The following is a 14,087-nucleotide window of genomic DNA, read 5'->3' as shown; positions in this document are numbered from 1 at the left end:
CTTTTTCAATCATATCGAAGTATCCTTCGACCCTATGACCGTTCAGCTTCTCTTGGTACTCCGCGAGCCGAGGTAGTCATTCACCGCATCGTTATAGCACGTTTGCAGTTCGGCTGCAAATGCCTCGGCCTTCTACTTCGATTCACTCAGCTAGGCCTTTGCCGCCAACAAGTTCACACTCACGATTCGCTTCTCCTTGGCTACTTTATTCATTGCCGATCGTAGCTCGGCATTCTTCCTCATCCCTGCCTCTAGCCGACTCTGTAGAGCAACAACTCATCTTCCACCTTGGCTTTTTCGCCAATGGTCCTCGCCACCAAAGAAGAGTGACTTGCTCATCTTTTTCCGTGGTCAAATTCGCGGTGCGACGCCACGTTCAAGTAGCCTGCAACGACAATCCTCCTCACAATAGAAACGACTACATTCAAAGAAGCGTACACACAACCTGGTCAAAACATATTACCTTCATCTGGTCCTCCAATGCTGTCATCATCATCCCGTTGTACCCCATCTCCTCGGTGAACAGGCCCTCCATGACCTCTACCTTCAGATTCTCTTGATGGCCTTCTGTACGAAATGAGCACTAGTTTCGCATCTACCTAGGGCTCCACCGCCAGCTACCGGGTCTACACTTGCTCTCTCACCTCGAGGACCAATGCAATTATTAGCCTCTTGCCTGCGTCCCGCCTCGGCTCTTCTTCTACTCGTCTTTTCCCAACATCCCTTACTAGTGGCTCCTCGGCTCGCTTTTATGCCCTACCCGGGTAGCGCCACCGATTGCGCTTATGCTGGTTGCCTAGCTCCGAGCCACGACATGTGGGGTGGACCACGGGGCTATTGCGACCCACTAGCCGACTCGCTCGATGGCTCTTGGCCATCTTCATCAATTTCGCATGCATGCTCGAGTAATTCCGATTTGGCCTCATCACTACGGGAGCAGTGGTGTTATGGCAATTATTGCATCACAATCATTTATTAAAAATAAAAATAAATAAATAAATAAATAAATAAACCCTAACAGGCGAGCTGAGTGAACCTACCTACTAAACCGCTTACACCTTCACTTGCCAGCAGTATGTCCACTGCCCTCTCCATGCTCGGTAATGCAAGCACTTGGTCCACCTATTTCGCTTGGCAGATCGGCTCGCTCCAACTCCACTTCGGATAAACCATATGTTAAACTCTTTTCCAATCTGCCACAGGGCCCCCATCACCCAAAAACAAAAACAAAAACTCTAGAGACACAGGACCCGACGAACATAAACACAACAAGGGAATACAGGACTTCAAAGGACTTGGCACTACAATCGGACCTGGCATTCTAAACCGCCTCAGATTTTTCGTCGCCTCGCTCGCCTCGATGCATAGAACCAGTGTGGTTTCCACGTCTTTTGGGACGATGCGTTGCTTTCAATCATCTTCCCATCGTTCGAGGTAGCGGTTTATTCATTTGATACGGGCCACACCGAGCCGAGCCATCCACTCTTAGAGAAACGATGATAATGGCAACCGTACACCTTGCTTGAGCATATCAGCACATAAGGTTACCCAACCTAAGGGCTATGTGCTCGGCTCGTTCTCTATGGGGCTCTCACTTTACACGCTCAGAATGGCATACTCATCTCTCAACCATTCAAGTTTTTGTTAAGTCATTGTGCTCGGATGCTTATTCGCTGACCATCCTTCTTCAACCTCGTCTGTGCTCATGTCTCTTCCTTCTGACTCACCCAAGCCCGCTCTTGCCACATCCCTTCCCTTTCTCGACACCTCCTCACCCCCTTCTTCAGCAACCTCTCGGTACTCAAAGTTCCCACCTAGCCCAACAGGCATATCCTCACCCATCTGGTCGGCTGCTTCGAACATCTGTTCTACCACTTCCTCATCTTCCCTATCATCTCTAAACGCCGACCTGCTGCTCGGGGTTTCTTGCTAGTTAGATAGGTCTGATCAGCTCGACATCCTTTCTACTGCTTCTCACACTTCAAACACAACTAAAGATAGGTAGGGACGGAATCTAAGCATCAAATCATACTAAACCAAGCAAAATGGATGAACCCAGACACACCAAACCCAGAAAAACAAAAAATAATGCATGGGATTTTGGGAAAGAAAGAAGGAAGAGGATGGAAATACAAGAAACAAATTAGAAAACAGAATAAAACATCTTACCAGCACGATTCCTCCGCCTTCCTTCGTCTACACAAGCGTCCTGGTATACAATTGATCGGAGCATTTTTTCAAGCTCTCACACCGGCAGCAATGGAGACCAAATGGAACACACGACTGCCTTATCTTCCATTTATATCGACCACCCGATCATCTCCACTGTCCATCTTGTGCTCACATCAGCTATGATGCTTACACGTGGCCACGTCACACAGGCTATCAATTGAAGGGACGGAAATGTATCAACGCGACCCTTCGATGTCAGGGACCATTAAATGCTTCTCTGTTTGGCCATCCCCCTTGGGCCATGTCACATCTACTCAAGTGCCTCATATTTTAAAAACTGGCGCCATCATAAATTGGTATTCCAATGAGCCTACTCGGCTGCGGATTTGGGGAGCTGCATCCACCGACCCTAGCTGAAAATATCACGAAGGGCTTAGCTCACAATAAAAAGAGGGAAATCAAACAACTCCCCACCCAAGGTCGGCTCCTTGAGTTAAGGAGTTGGGGGGCTACTGTTGATAGCTCATACTATCACTGTGAGCTGAGCCCCTTGAAAGACAGCTTGTGTACCTAGTAATCGACAACGAACCCTTTGAGAAGAATGTGACAGATCAGAATGAGACTAGTGGTCGGGTGTTCACAGACCGACTCGACCATTGTATCACCATATCTTAAAGAGTTGCATTAAAAGCCTGGTTGAGTACGAAGGCTGGTTAAATGCGCGTCCCATCCTCAAACAGATGTCGCCATATCCATTAAATCTCAGAGTGAACATATAAGTGATGGAAAGAGATCATTTATTGCATCTCCCATCCTTAATAGCTTGTCACTTCACCACCTGACCTCTGACCAGCTTTGTGGTTATCAGAAGCAAAACATTCAATGCAACTGAGGTGAGGAGAACATGAGATAAATATATTCTCTACAAATATCTTGATCCCCCTCTCCCTATAAATACCCTTCACCTACACCAAGACAAAGGTAATAACTCTTTATGTAGTAAAATCCTTGTGTCCATTTTCTCTCAAACACAAGTTAGTTTCTGACTTAACCATCGGAGAGGGTTAGGCTGGAATCAACCCCAGTTTACCCTTAATTCGATATCGTTTCAAGTGCGCAGATCATCCTTCGGAGGCTGTTCATACTCGAAAGCCCAGTACGGGTCCAAGCTCCCGGATAGAGCCCCAGTTACTTATACGAGAAGGATACGCGGTTTACAATGTCAAGCAACACTTTTTTTTTTTTTTTTCAAAAGCTTAAAAAGCTAAAAAGGTAAATGGCATCCAAATATAATTTTGGCTGTAATTTTAGTGGCACCAACTTGTTTATTCCAACTTTTTAAAATAGATATTTATAAGTTGAGTGATAGAATTGGACAAAACTATCTTATTATAAATTATATTGTATTATATGTTGGCTTTACCTGGGAGTTACACGAGTACACTTCACCATGGTATAGATTTTATATAAGAAGCATGAGGTGGATGTTGGTTAAGTAGGAGGTGGCTTTAGAAGTTGGTGTTGGCATCATTTTACATGCAATCAAGCTTGAGCTGGCTTTCCAAGTATGAGCTGTTGATTCTAAGGGATAATTAGCTAAGGTTGGAGTTCAGCTTATCATCAATTGCCGCACACCTCACCAATTAGATGTCAAGAGTTGCCGCCCATGTGATAAAAAAAAAAAAAAAAAACCCTACAACTATTACATATGCCTTATTTATAGGCTTTACAAGACTACTTAGTCTAAAAATAAACTAATTAATTATAAAATAAATTAATTACAAGCCAATTGTTTCTAATTATAAAAATCACAAATAAATAATAAAAGATATTATAATACTACCTAAATAAGGAAATAACTAATTAAATGGTAAATATCTCTCTTGATTCAACCTTATGCTCCTGCATCATAGCTGAACCTCAAACCTATTATAGGAAGGAATCCCAAAAAGAATAGAAAAAAATAAATAAATAAATAAACATTAACAACTCATCAAAACGGAAAAAGAAACTAAAAATCGCAATGTCCTCTCGAGCGCCAAGGCACAAACCAAAATCCACTCAAGCGGCCCTGTGTTCAAATGGTGCAAAAGCATACGCAAGTCTTCACATTTTCCACCTCAAAATCATCTTTTGCACTTCTAGGTTTTAATTTTGGGACTTAGGGAGTAGAAACTATAATAAATGTTGATCCTTCTTGGGAGAAAGGTTCGAAGGTAGCAGGTTTGGGTGTGGTGGTTCGGGACTCAAATGTTGTATGTTTGGGCGGCAGCTGTAAAACTAGACTAGCAGCGTCGGCTATTGAGGCGGAGGCTCACGCAGCTTTGAGTGGAGTTCATTTAGGCCATCTCCAGTCATAGGGCTAAATGTAGTCCAGGGCTAAAAATTTAGCCCCCCAAAATATTAATTTTTTAAAGAATAGTGCATGGCTAAATTTTTCCATCTCCAGCCATGCAGGCCATCTCCAGTCAATAAATGGAGTGTTTTTGATTCATATCTCACAACTTCATCTCATTCCTTTGTAATTCCTATATTCTTCTACACTTTTTCAACCAATTCTACAATGGATTCCAACTGGGGTTCAAGTTCCAACTTGGATTCCGAATGGGAGGAGCGCAGATGCCAAATGATGGAAGAAGATGAAGAAGATGATGCTCGAATGCGTACAAATGCACAACTTGCGGCTACTGCAGCAACATTATGGACTCAGGAGCAAATCCATCTGCTAGCACAACTCTCATGGTTTCTGAAAATTGAAGGATTGATGATGCCTTCAATAGACTCTGTGTATTTTTGTGAGATACGTTCCCAAAGCCCAGTGCTTTTTTGGTTAGTACCCACAACACTATATTCGGAGACTTTTATGAAAGCCTTGCAAAGATGTTCATCTTCCACCCATGACCAATTTCGTCCCTTCAAAGTCCGGGACATTTTTCAAACAAGAAAGAGTGTGGAGAGTATTTGACAACAAGAAAGAGTGTAAAGAAAATAAATTTGTAGGAAATGAGTGTGGAAAATTGACAACAAGAAAGAGTGTGGAAAATTGTGAATAAGTAGAGAAAGTGATAGAATTTGTAAGAAATGTGGAATGAAATGAGTGGGAGAGGTATTTATACACAAATTTTAGGTTTTTAAATTTTTAAAAGAAATAATAATACAGCCATCAAAGGCAATTAAAAAAAAATATATTGGTGACCTCCAACGGTCATGACCCAGAATTTTTTATAATTTTTTTAAACAAAACATTTAAAAATGTGAAGACATAAATAAATAAAAATAAGAAAAATAAGAAAAGGAAAGGATGGGGTTTAATGTTTTAGCTCAACGGTAATGAACATTAACTTTTTTATTATTTTTTTAAACACTTGAATAGATGGCAAAGCTGACCACATTTATGTTTTCTTTTTTTATAAAAAAGAAAAAAAAAGAAAAAAAAAGAGTGCGTGGCTCCATTTATGATTTGTTGTGAAGGGACGAAACCTACAGACCTACAGCTGACCACATTTATGATTTCTTTTTTATAAAGATGACAAACCTACAGCTTTTCAACCAACGATCAGTGCGTGGAAGAAACATTCAAAAAGCTGTAGGTTTGTTGTGATACATGGCAGACTAGTGCTCCATTTATTATTTAAAACTCTATATATATATATCCAGCTTTTAAAAGGCAAGTGGGAACTAAAATATAATATTTAGTGGTTGAAAAGCATGTGGTGGGGTCCACAATGAATTTGGCCTAGGCCAAAGCTTACATTTACTGATTAGAGGCTAAAAAATGTAGCCTCTAAATTTAAAATTTTATTTAGCTACTTTAGATGAGTTTTGCATTAATTTAGGGCTATATTTGGGATATAACTCATGGCTGGAGATGGCCTTAGCTACTCAAATGGGGATATCACATGCGGTTTTCGAATCTGACTCAAAGGAGCTGGTCCAATCTGTCAAAGGCCATATTCTGAGGAGTAGATGGACTATCTTCCCCATTTTCTTTTGCTAGGCTCATAGCTAAAAAACCTACTTTCTTACGATTACGAGGTTCATTCGAATATGAAATCTAATCCTGGAAATATAGCATCCCATTTTTTTTTTACTACCCAAGGCTTCGATACATTTCGAAATTGAGAAATTTCTACTGGAGCGGGTGCTATCCGAGAACAGCAATTCGAAGAGCCTGTAGTGGTTTCAGTTCGTACTCTTGGAACTGGGTGCCCCGTGGTGCAAACAAAGCAGCAGATGCTGCAGCTTCTCAAGCTAAAAGGAGGGTGTGTGATGAGGTTTGGGAAGCCAGCCTCCCATCCTCTTTGGTCTTTGTGTTGCAAGCTGATGGGCTCCCATGTCCCCCTACAATGTGAGCATTGGCTGTTAGAGGCGGACACGCTCCCTATTTGGGAGGTGTAATAGGTTTGGCCTCTAACAATATCTGTGTTTGTTTTGCTGTAGCTTGTTTTTTCTTCTATTGTTGCTGTGGCTACTTTAGTTTAGCAGTAGCTTGTTTTTCTCCTTTCTTTGCTGGCTGTTGGTAGCTTTACTTCTCATTTGTGGCTGTAGGTAGCTAGTCCTATGTTTGTACTTCTCTTTCGTTTGGAATGAAAGTACCCTTGACCAAAAAAAAAAAAAACAAAAGGGAGTAGAAACTGTAATAATAAAAAATGAGTATCCAAAATAGAATAAATTGAAAAAAATTAAAAGCAAAAATATCCAGAAATAGGAATTAGTTGTAAATGTAAAGCTTAATTACTATAATACCCCTTGAAACTAGTAGTCAAATCCTACGTTGACGCCAAATTTTGGCCACGTTGTGTCATTGCCCATGCCTAAATTTATTTAATAACGTTTGTTATAAAAAGGGTATTCAAAATTACGGATGGAGGAGGATGACTTGCCAGCATCCTCAACCTTATTCAAGAAGCAAATTAGCAGAGCATTAATATGTGAAATTCATAGGGATCCCATGGATCAAAGGGCTGCCTTCCACTACTTGTCCTTGAGCTTACTCGAGCATTCGACAGAAATCGAGACCCGGTCAAGAAAGAAAAGTCTAATATTAACATTTTGCGGCAGAACCTTTATACAAAGACTTACTTGTGATGTTTTTGACTTGACAGAAACCTTTCAACAAGGAAAGAAACAGAGCCAGCAATGTCAGTAAAACAAAACTTGGACAGAAACAGAGCCAGCAATACCAGAATAATAATAATTACATATAATAGCACATGTTGATCGTCCATCCTATCTGCTGAAGTTTTTGGTGACTCTTGTGAATTGGGACCTTCCAGTGACCCAGCAGGAAACTTTTCCTTTCTCTTTCGCAAATGGATTCTTCGGTTTGCAGTACCTTGGAAAGGAATTGCTTCTGAATTACAAATGGCTTGCATAGGCTGGTGAGAATTTTGTTCGTCCTCAGACTTATTGGCAAGAACTGGAAGTGTGTCAGCAGACGCAGACACTGAAACTTCATCTAGTTTGATGATATCATCATTCAGTATATCCGCATAAAAGTCATCATCATAAGAACCCTGCAATTTGTAATTCACATGGATCATTATTCAAGAGTTGGACATACAATGGACTACCATATAGAAATAGAGTTCAAAACTGCCAACAGTCATGCAAAGTTTCTTGGACCGCTGATTATCTTTCACAGAACAAAAGTATGGTAAAAGTAACAGAAGAGCAAGTATTGTTGACTCGCACTTCTTATGTAATACATATAAAAAATCACTTCTGATACAATGATGAATTGCCTATCCATCTTGCAGGTGGTCATCCCCACCCTCCAAGGCCCAACCAATACATATAGATAAATCCTGATAAAAATATACAAAAGTTCTGAAGCAGTTAAGCTTGAAGTATTTTTATAACCCCTCGTAAAACTTGTGATCAATAGCTTTGAATATATATATATATATATATATATATTTTTTCCTTTGTTTTTGTAGTGGCATAACTACCTGACACAACTAAACTGTGTCACGTAACCACCTGACAAAAAACTAGGTGTTGGCTATACCTAAGCTCCTAAAATTTATAAATGTACTACCTGATACGGTTTTTTCTGGTAAACGATACTCACCTGATATTGTTACTGCTATTCAAAATCATGCACCTGTGTGTAAACTGCAACTTTGCAGGTGGGCTACTGATTTCATCTAAAATAAGATGGCCGTAGAAATAAAAAATAAAAGAAAGAAGGATATGATAGACAAGACGATAACCCACCTTCCGTTGGCCAGTAGATTCTGTCTGTGTAACCTCTGTTGTCTGTTTTTGGTTGGATTCAGATGCAGAATCAATTTGCTCAGTAGAATGAGAATCATGACTGCTAGTAGACTTCTTCGAATAGCATTCAACTGGCTTATCATGGTCAATACCAACTTCTGAGACAGCATTTTCATTATTATGCACAGTTGATAAAGGATTTCGACTTGAAGAACCTCCGTTTGTGGTGTCATTTAAATGGAAATCACTGTTCTTCCGGAGGCGGCAAACAACAATAGAATCCTGCAGCACAAGAAGCAGGCAGAATATTTAAGAGAAAGAAAAAAAATCAGAAAGTGCTTGCATACTAAAATGAACTATTGAATGTGCAGATGTAACAAGAGACTATATAAATACAACCCACATATGCAGCGTGTAAATAATCTTGAGCCAATTCAAGATGGTCTAGCAGGTGAATCTTTGTGGCTAAACATTTCAGTCACTTCTGATAAGTAATTTACTTTAAAGAAACAAATTCTAAGGAATATGAAGGTATTGGCAGTAAGGAGATGAGGGCGGTTATTCTCAAGAACAACGAATAACGTTGATTGAATCAAGTAATAGCAGCAATCAATCTATAGTCTTCTAAATCACATGGACTTCGTTTTTTCCTTAAATGGAGTGGAAATCATTTTCATATGAAACATTTCTGGCCAATCACCCACATTTTTGCATTTGCCAACCACACTGCATGACTAAGATTATCAAAGTACTACTAGTTGAGAGAATGATAGAGTAATGCACTTGTGACATTCATGGACAACTGAAAAATGGTTCCAGACCCAAAAAAAAAAAATCCAAATGAAAAACGGTTCTCTTACAAATGGTATTAATTTAATCTTCCCTTTCCCAGAAGAATATACATCTGGTGATAGTTCAAACCCAATAACTAACCGATGACATTTTGAACTAATATTGAAAAAAGTTACCTGGGACTTGTCATTCATGCAGTATTCGTGCATAATCCATTCTGTCCTTTCCCCTTTTGGTGCACGACCCATGTGGAACACAAGTGTCCTCTTTGTACCAATTACATTAGAAGTTGACTTTACGTTGCGTTCTTTACCTGTGGCTTTCCAATAACCAAATTCTGTTGCTCTTCTGCTTTGTGAGCCATTTGGGTACTTTCTTCCTCGTGGAGAAAAGAAGAACCACTCATTATCCGATTGAATAACAGATTTGGCTAGTTACACATGCACCAACTCTAATCAGATGTCAAATCCAGCAAAAAATTATTTGTTTACAAAGAGACTTCAACAAGTTTAGGTGATTGAACTCACCACACATAACAATATATGTATATACGTACTCAATGTCGCACACACATATACATAAGCAAATATCATGCGTAGTGTTAATCAGACACTACATTCAGCAAAATTGAACCAGAATGCATATATGTACGTGCATAACCAAACAGAACCAACATGGCACTTCATAATTAAATTTTTATTTAAAAAAAAAAAGAAAAAAAAAAGTTTAATTTGTTTTACCCTGTCCAAGTAAAGCGTGATAATTATTCTGGATCCTTTCAAATAAAACTATCTCTCTCTCTCTCTCTCTCTCTCTCTCTCATCAACTAATCAGTTAAATAAGGTTTTCATCTTCATTGGTTTCCAAATAGACTAAAACCTCTATTTCAATAACCATCTCCAAGCCAAATACAGTGAAAAGAAAAACATATTTGCAGTATTTGTCCTTTCAACTTTCGCTTACGTGCACCTCATCCTGCATGGAGAGAGGCGGAGAACTGTGAGCACATGCATGTTTGTGTTTACTAATCTGACTAGTTTTCCTCGACAAATTATTGCAAGCTAGCTCCAACAACAGTACTTTTTTTTGTCACATAAAATCGAATACCATATATAGGATTCATCCCATTCATATAAATAATTCACATCAGTAAAACATCCCTTCAACTAAATGTATCATGGTTCAAAGGTGCGGACCTCCCTATGGTGGATGAGCCACACGCAAGCTCCAAGGGTTAGCTGTCCGGCTCAAAATGAAAAGAAACTGGTGGACCGTGCATGTTGACAAGGGTGGGAGCCAGCTAAGGCCCTTGGGTACACTAATACCTCTAAGTTTTGACCCATGTCTGACGTTTCTCCCAGAATGTAATTGGATTCTTACAAGCAACAACTCTGTAACAAAATTGTTGACTCAATTCAACGCTGTCACTGTCAGCATGCAATTACAAAAACAAAAACAAATACGTTTTCAGTGTTTCCTACAAAAACAGAAGGAAAAAAAAAACAAATTTTGCAAATAAATTCAATCACTATTTCACTACACAAACAAAACAAAAATCAAAACTTGAGAAAGATAAAGATGAAAGAATTAGAAATGATCATGAATAAAACCCAACAAACCTGGCAAGTCCCAGGGCTCGAAATTGCAAATATCAACTTCAGGAATGACCTCTACGCTCTTCCCAGGTTCAGGTCCTTCCAGCTTGTTCTTCAGGTAATACGAAATCAGTTCCTCGTCGGTGGGTGAAAACCTAAACCCAGGAAACATTGAAGAAACCGCAATCGAAAGCTGAGCCTCCTTCGAAACCGCGCCCATCTATGCTATGATTGTTTTTGGCTCTCTGCTGTTTGGTTGCTGAGAGACTGAGCTAAAGAGGAAGAGTTGAAAGGAAAGGAAAGAAAAGGAATTTGATTTAACTGAGACTTGGACGTTTGATCAAATCTTATTTGGCTTTGTGCTTTGCTTTGCTTTTTCTCGCGTTTTTCTCTTTCTCTTTCTTTCTTTTGCGCGTCGACGTTTGCTTTAGGCGGAGGGAAGGGCACGTTGGACAGGCGGAAGGCCACGTGATGGTCACGTGGAGAGCTCTGTTCGAGAACTTTCTGCTTTATGTGGAGAGACTTGGGCGTGCCTATCTTCTGCCTATTTGGCACCAATACCATGCGCTCTAGCTGACAACGTGAAATATACACGGGTTTTATTGTTTTAAATAAATAAAAAAAGTCCTCTTTGTTTTTCGATGAAAAAAGGGGATAATGTTGAAGAATATAAAGTTCCACATCGAAACTGACTAAATAAATTACAACTTATAATAAGTGGTTTCACTCCTAATAATGCCGGGCCTTTTGTGATAAAACCTCATACCTTACTGACTTATGATGTGTTAAGTTGGAAACAATATCTAATAGTAGTGGTGGCCCGCCTCTAAAATTTAACATGATATCAAAGCAAGTTGATTGATTGGAACTGAATTGGCCCTTTACCCTTACCTAATATGTGGTGTTCACATGTTGAACTTGAATATTTACCCATACCCTTTACCCAATACGTAGTATTCACATGTTGGACTTGAATGATTGACTTTGATGTGGGCTTGGTTCCACTTGTTGCCCACTATGTCGTTGTCCCACGTGAGGGAGCGTCTTGAAGAATATAAAGTCTCACATCAAAAACTTAACTAAATAAATTACAACTTATAATAAGTGATTCAACATTCCTAATAATACTGATGCTTTTTGTGATAAAATCTCACACTTTACTGGACTTTGTAGGTGGTTAAGTTAAAGACAATATCAGTGTTGCTAGTAGTAGGCCACTAGCACGTCTCTCTGAATTTAACAAATAAACCCCAAAGAATAAAGTCTTTTTTTTTTTTTTTTTTGTCTGAATATAAACCATTAAAAAAAAAAATCTATATCTAGGCTTGTTGTCGACATTTCTTTTTCAAAGCTTCAATGAATGTCTCTATATCTAGCTTGTTGAAAAGATCTAATATATCAATGATACAATATAATTAATAACTAATTAAATGTTAGAGATTTCAATATATATATATATGGGCGGATTCGTGACACTACATTTTTGACACACTATCAGTAGATGTGATTAAACAAATTAATTATTTTATTATTTAAATAAGCAATTATATAAAATAAATAATTGACTTTTTTATTTCCTCTCTCTTCATTTAATTAAGTTTTGATGGTTTATTGACACAAGGCACTTCTTCTTCTTCTTCTTCTCTTCTTCGTGCCTTCTCATTAACACCACCTCCCTTCTTCTTCTTGCTTTTCTCAGTAACCCTGAAATCACAAACTAGCCATCCAATTTCAGCAAATCATTGCATCTAAATCACAAACTAGCAATTAATCCTTAGAGTTAAGATTTATAATGATAAATCATTGTTTTAATAATCTATACAACAAGTTGCAGAGTAGATCACATTAATCTAGCCAATTTGTGGGCGTTGGAGAGAAACTGGGTTTTTGTTTTTGTTCAATCAAAATTACTTCAGAGTTAGGGAAGTAACGCGCCTTGGTTTTCATTCTCTTTATTTCCTATTTTGCTCTTGCCCTTCTTCCCTCTGCATCTCTGTGTCTCTCTCTTCTTCTCCATTCATTCATCTCCCCTCTACATCTTACACTTTCCCACCAATAATTCTTAGAAAAAAAACAGAGAGAGAGAGAGAGAGAGAGAGAGAGACCAACCAAACCGTAGAGAAGAAATATTGCAACAAATCTGGGCTTTTCTTTTAAATATTAAAATCCTATCTTCTCTCCAATATTGGTAGCTTGAGACAGATTTTCTATGTCATGGGAGAATGCTCAGTTGGTGCTGATGAAAATGGTAAGGGGAAGGTAATGGTGAGGTTTCGTAGGATATTAATTGAGAAGAGAGAAAATGATAAGAAAACAGAAGGGGAAAAGATAATGAGTGATTTTCGGGATTATGATAACTAATAATAAAAATGAAATTTACTTGGCATTAGAGATTTAATTTAATTTAAGTAATTAATGAAACATAATCTCAACCATTCAATCCTTTCTAATCTAATGGTTGAAAATTTGTGAAAAAAATGTAGTGTCACGGATCCGCTCATATATATATATATATATATATATATGATTGATTGCATATATTAGTGATGAGTCGGTGGGTGTATTGTGAAACAGAGTTATCCTTTGAAAAGTATCCTAACAATTGTGAAATTTAGGTATTGACAGTTATATTCAATAAGAGGCATCTATCCATCGAAAGGGTGCTTTGGCACCTCTTCACCAAAATTAAATGGGTACTTTTGACACCCAATGTATAAAAATCCCACTACATGGGACTTCTAAACACAACATAAATCAATCTCTCTCTAACTCTTCTTCTCAATATATCATACAATTTCCTTGTAGAAATTCTAAGGAAATTTCAGTTTTTGCTAAACTCTATAATTCCAATATTTGTTGTATCCTGAAAGTGATTTGTCTGGAACCCATTAGCAAACTCTATTGAGTGGAGGCAAATATCACTTTAAGGAAAACGTAGTAACGTGCCTCAAAGCTAAATTTTCTGTCTATTCTCAATTTAATTTCCAACAATCTTAAAGTGATATTTGTATGGAGAATATGTCAGAAATTATGGCTCTCTCTGCAATGAAAGATAGTTCTTTTTGGAAACTTGACCAGTTTTATGGAACCAATTTCATGCGTTGGAAGGACAAGATTCGCTGGATGCTGACTGCACTAAAAAATTGTCTATATTCTTGATCCAGCTTTGCAATGATAAAACACAATTCAAGACCTACACAACAGAATAACGTTCTCAAGAGGTGCTATTGGGCAACCATACTTCCACTAGAGTCTTAGGAAAAGGGACGGTTGAACTCCAATTTACTTTTGGAAAGACAATAAACTTGA

General features: G+C 38.6%; 1 protein-coding gene and 1 long non-coding RNA gene across 2 annotated transcripts; one reads left to right on the top strand and one right to left on the bottom strand.

Annotated features, from left to right (window-relative positions):
- Positions 1-5,997: 5,997 nt before the first annotated feature.
- Positions 5,998-7,379, top strand: LOC107880552 (uncharacterized). Its single transcript, XR_001677435.2, has 2 exons — positions 5,998-6,573; positions 7,278-7,379. It is a non-coding gene; the product is annotated as an uncharacterized LOC107880552 (long non-coding RNA).
- Positions 7,196-11,293, bottom strand: NAC089 (NAC domain containing protein 89). The gene is made up of 4 exons (XM_008231715.3): positions 10,803-11,293; positions 9,360-9,613; positions 8,392-8,673; positions 7,196-7,688 (listed from the first exon to the last, which is right to left on the bottom strand). The coding sequence occupies exons 1-4, from the start codon at positions 10,996-10,998 to the stop codon at positions 7,251-7,253; spliced, it is 1,170 nt and encodes a 389-aa protein (XP_008229937.3). The 5' UTR covers positions 10,999-11,293; the 3' UTR covers positions 7,196-7,250.
- Positions 11,294-14,087: the final 2,794 nt, after the last annotated feature.

Source organism: Prunus mume, linkage group LG1, assembly GCF_029339155.1.
Source record: "Prunus mume cultivar Tortuosa linkage group LG1, ASM2933915v1, whole genome shotgun sequence".
Taxonomy (NCBI): Eukaryota; Viridiplantae; Streptophyta; class Magnoliopsida; order Rosales; family Rosaceae; genus Prunus; species Prunus mume.
Note: the sequence above shows the minus strand (reverse complement) of the source record. Positions and strands in the feature narration are given on the sequence as shown.

What these genes read in the sequence shown, in the direction of transcription:
- NAC089 (XM_008231715.3), bottom strand. Translation starts at nt 10,998, where the DNA reads ATGGGCGCGGTTTCGAAGGAGGCTCAGCTTTCGATTGCGGTTTCTTCA. An exon ending in CGAGCCCTGGGACTTGCCAG is followed by an intron (nt 9,614 to 10,802) that starts GTTTGTTGGGTT and finishes ATGTGTAACTAG; the next exon opens with CCAAATCTGTTATTCAATCG. An exon ending in AATCTACTGGCCAACGGAAG is followed by an intron (nt 7,689 to 8,391) that starts GTGGGTTATCGT and finishes TACAAATTGCAG; the next exon opens with GGTTCTTATGATGATGACTT.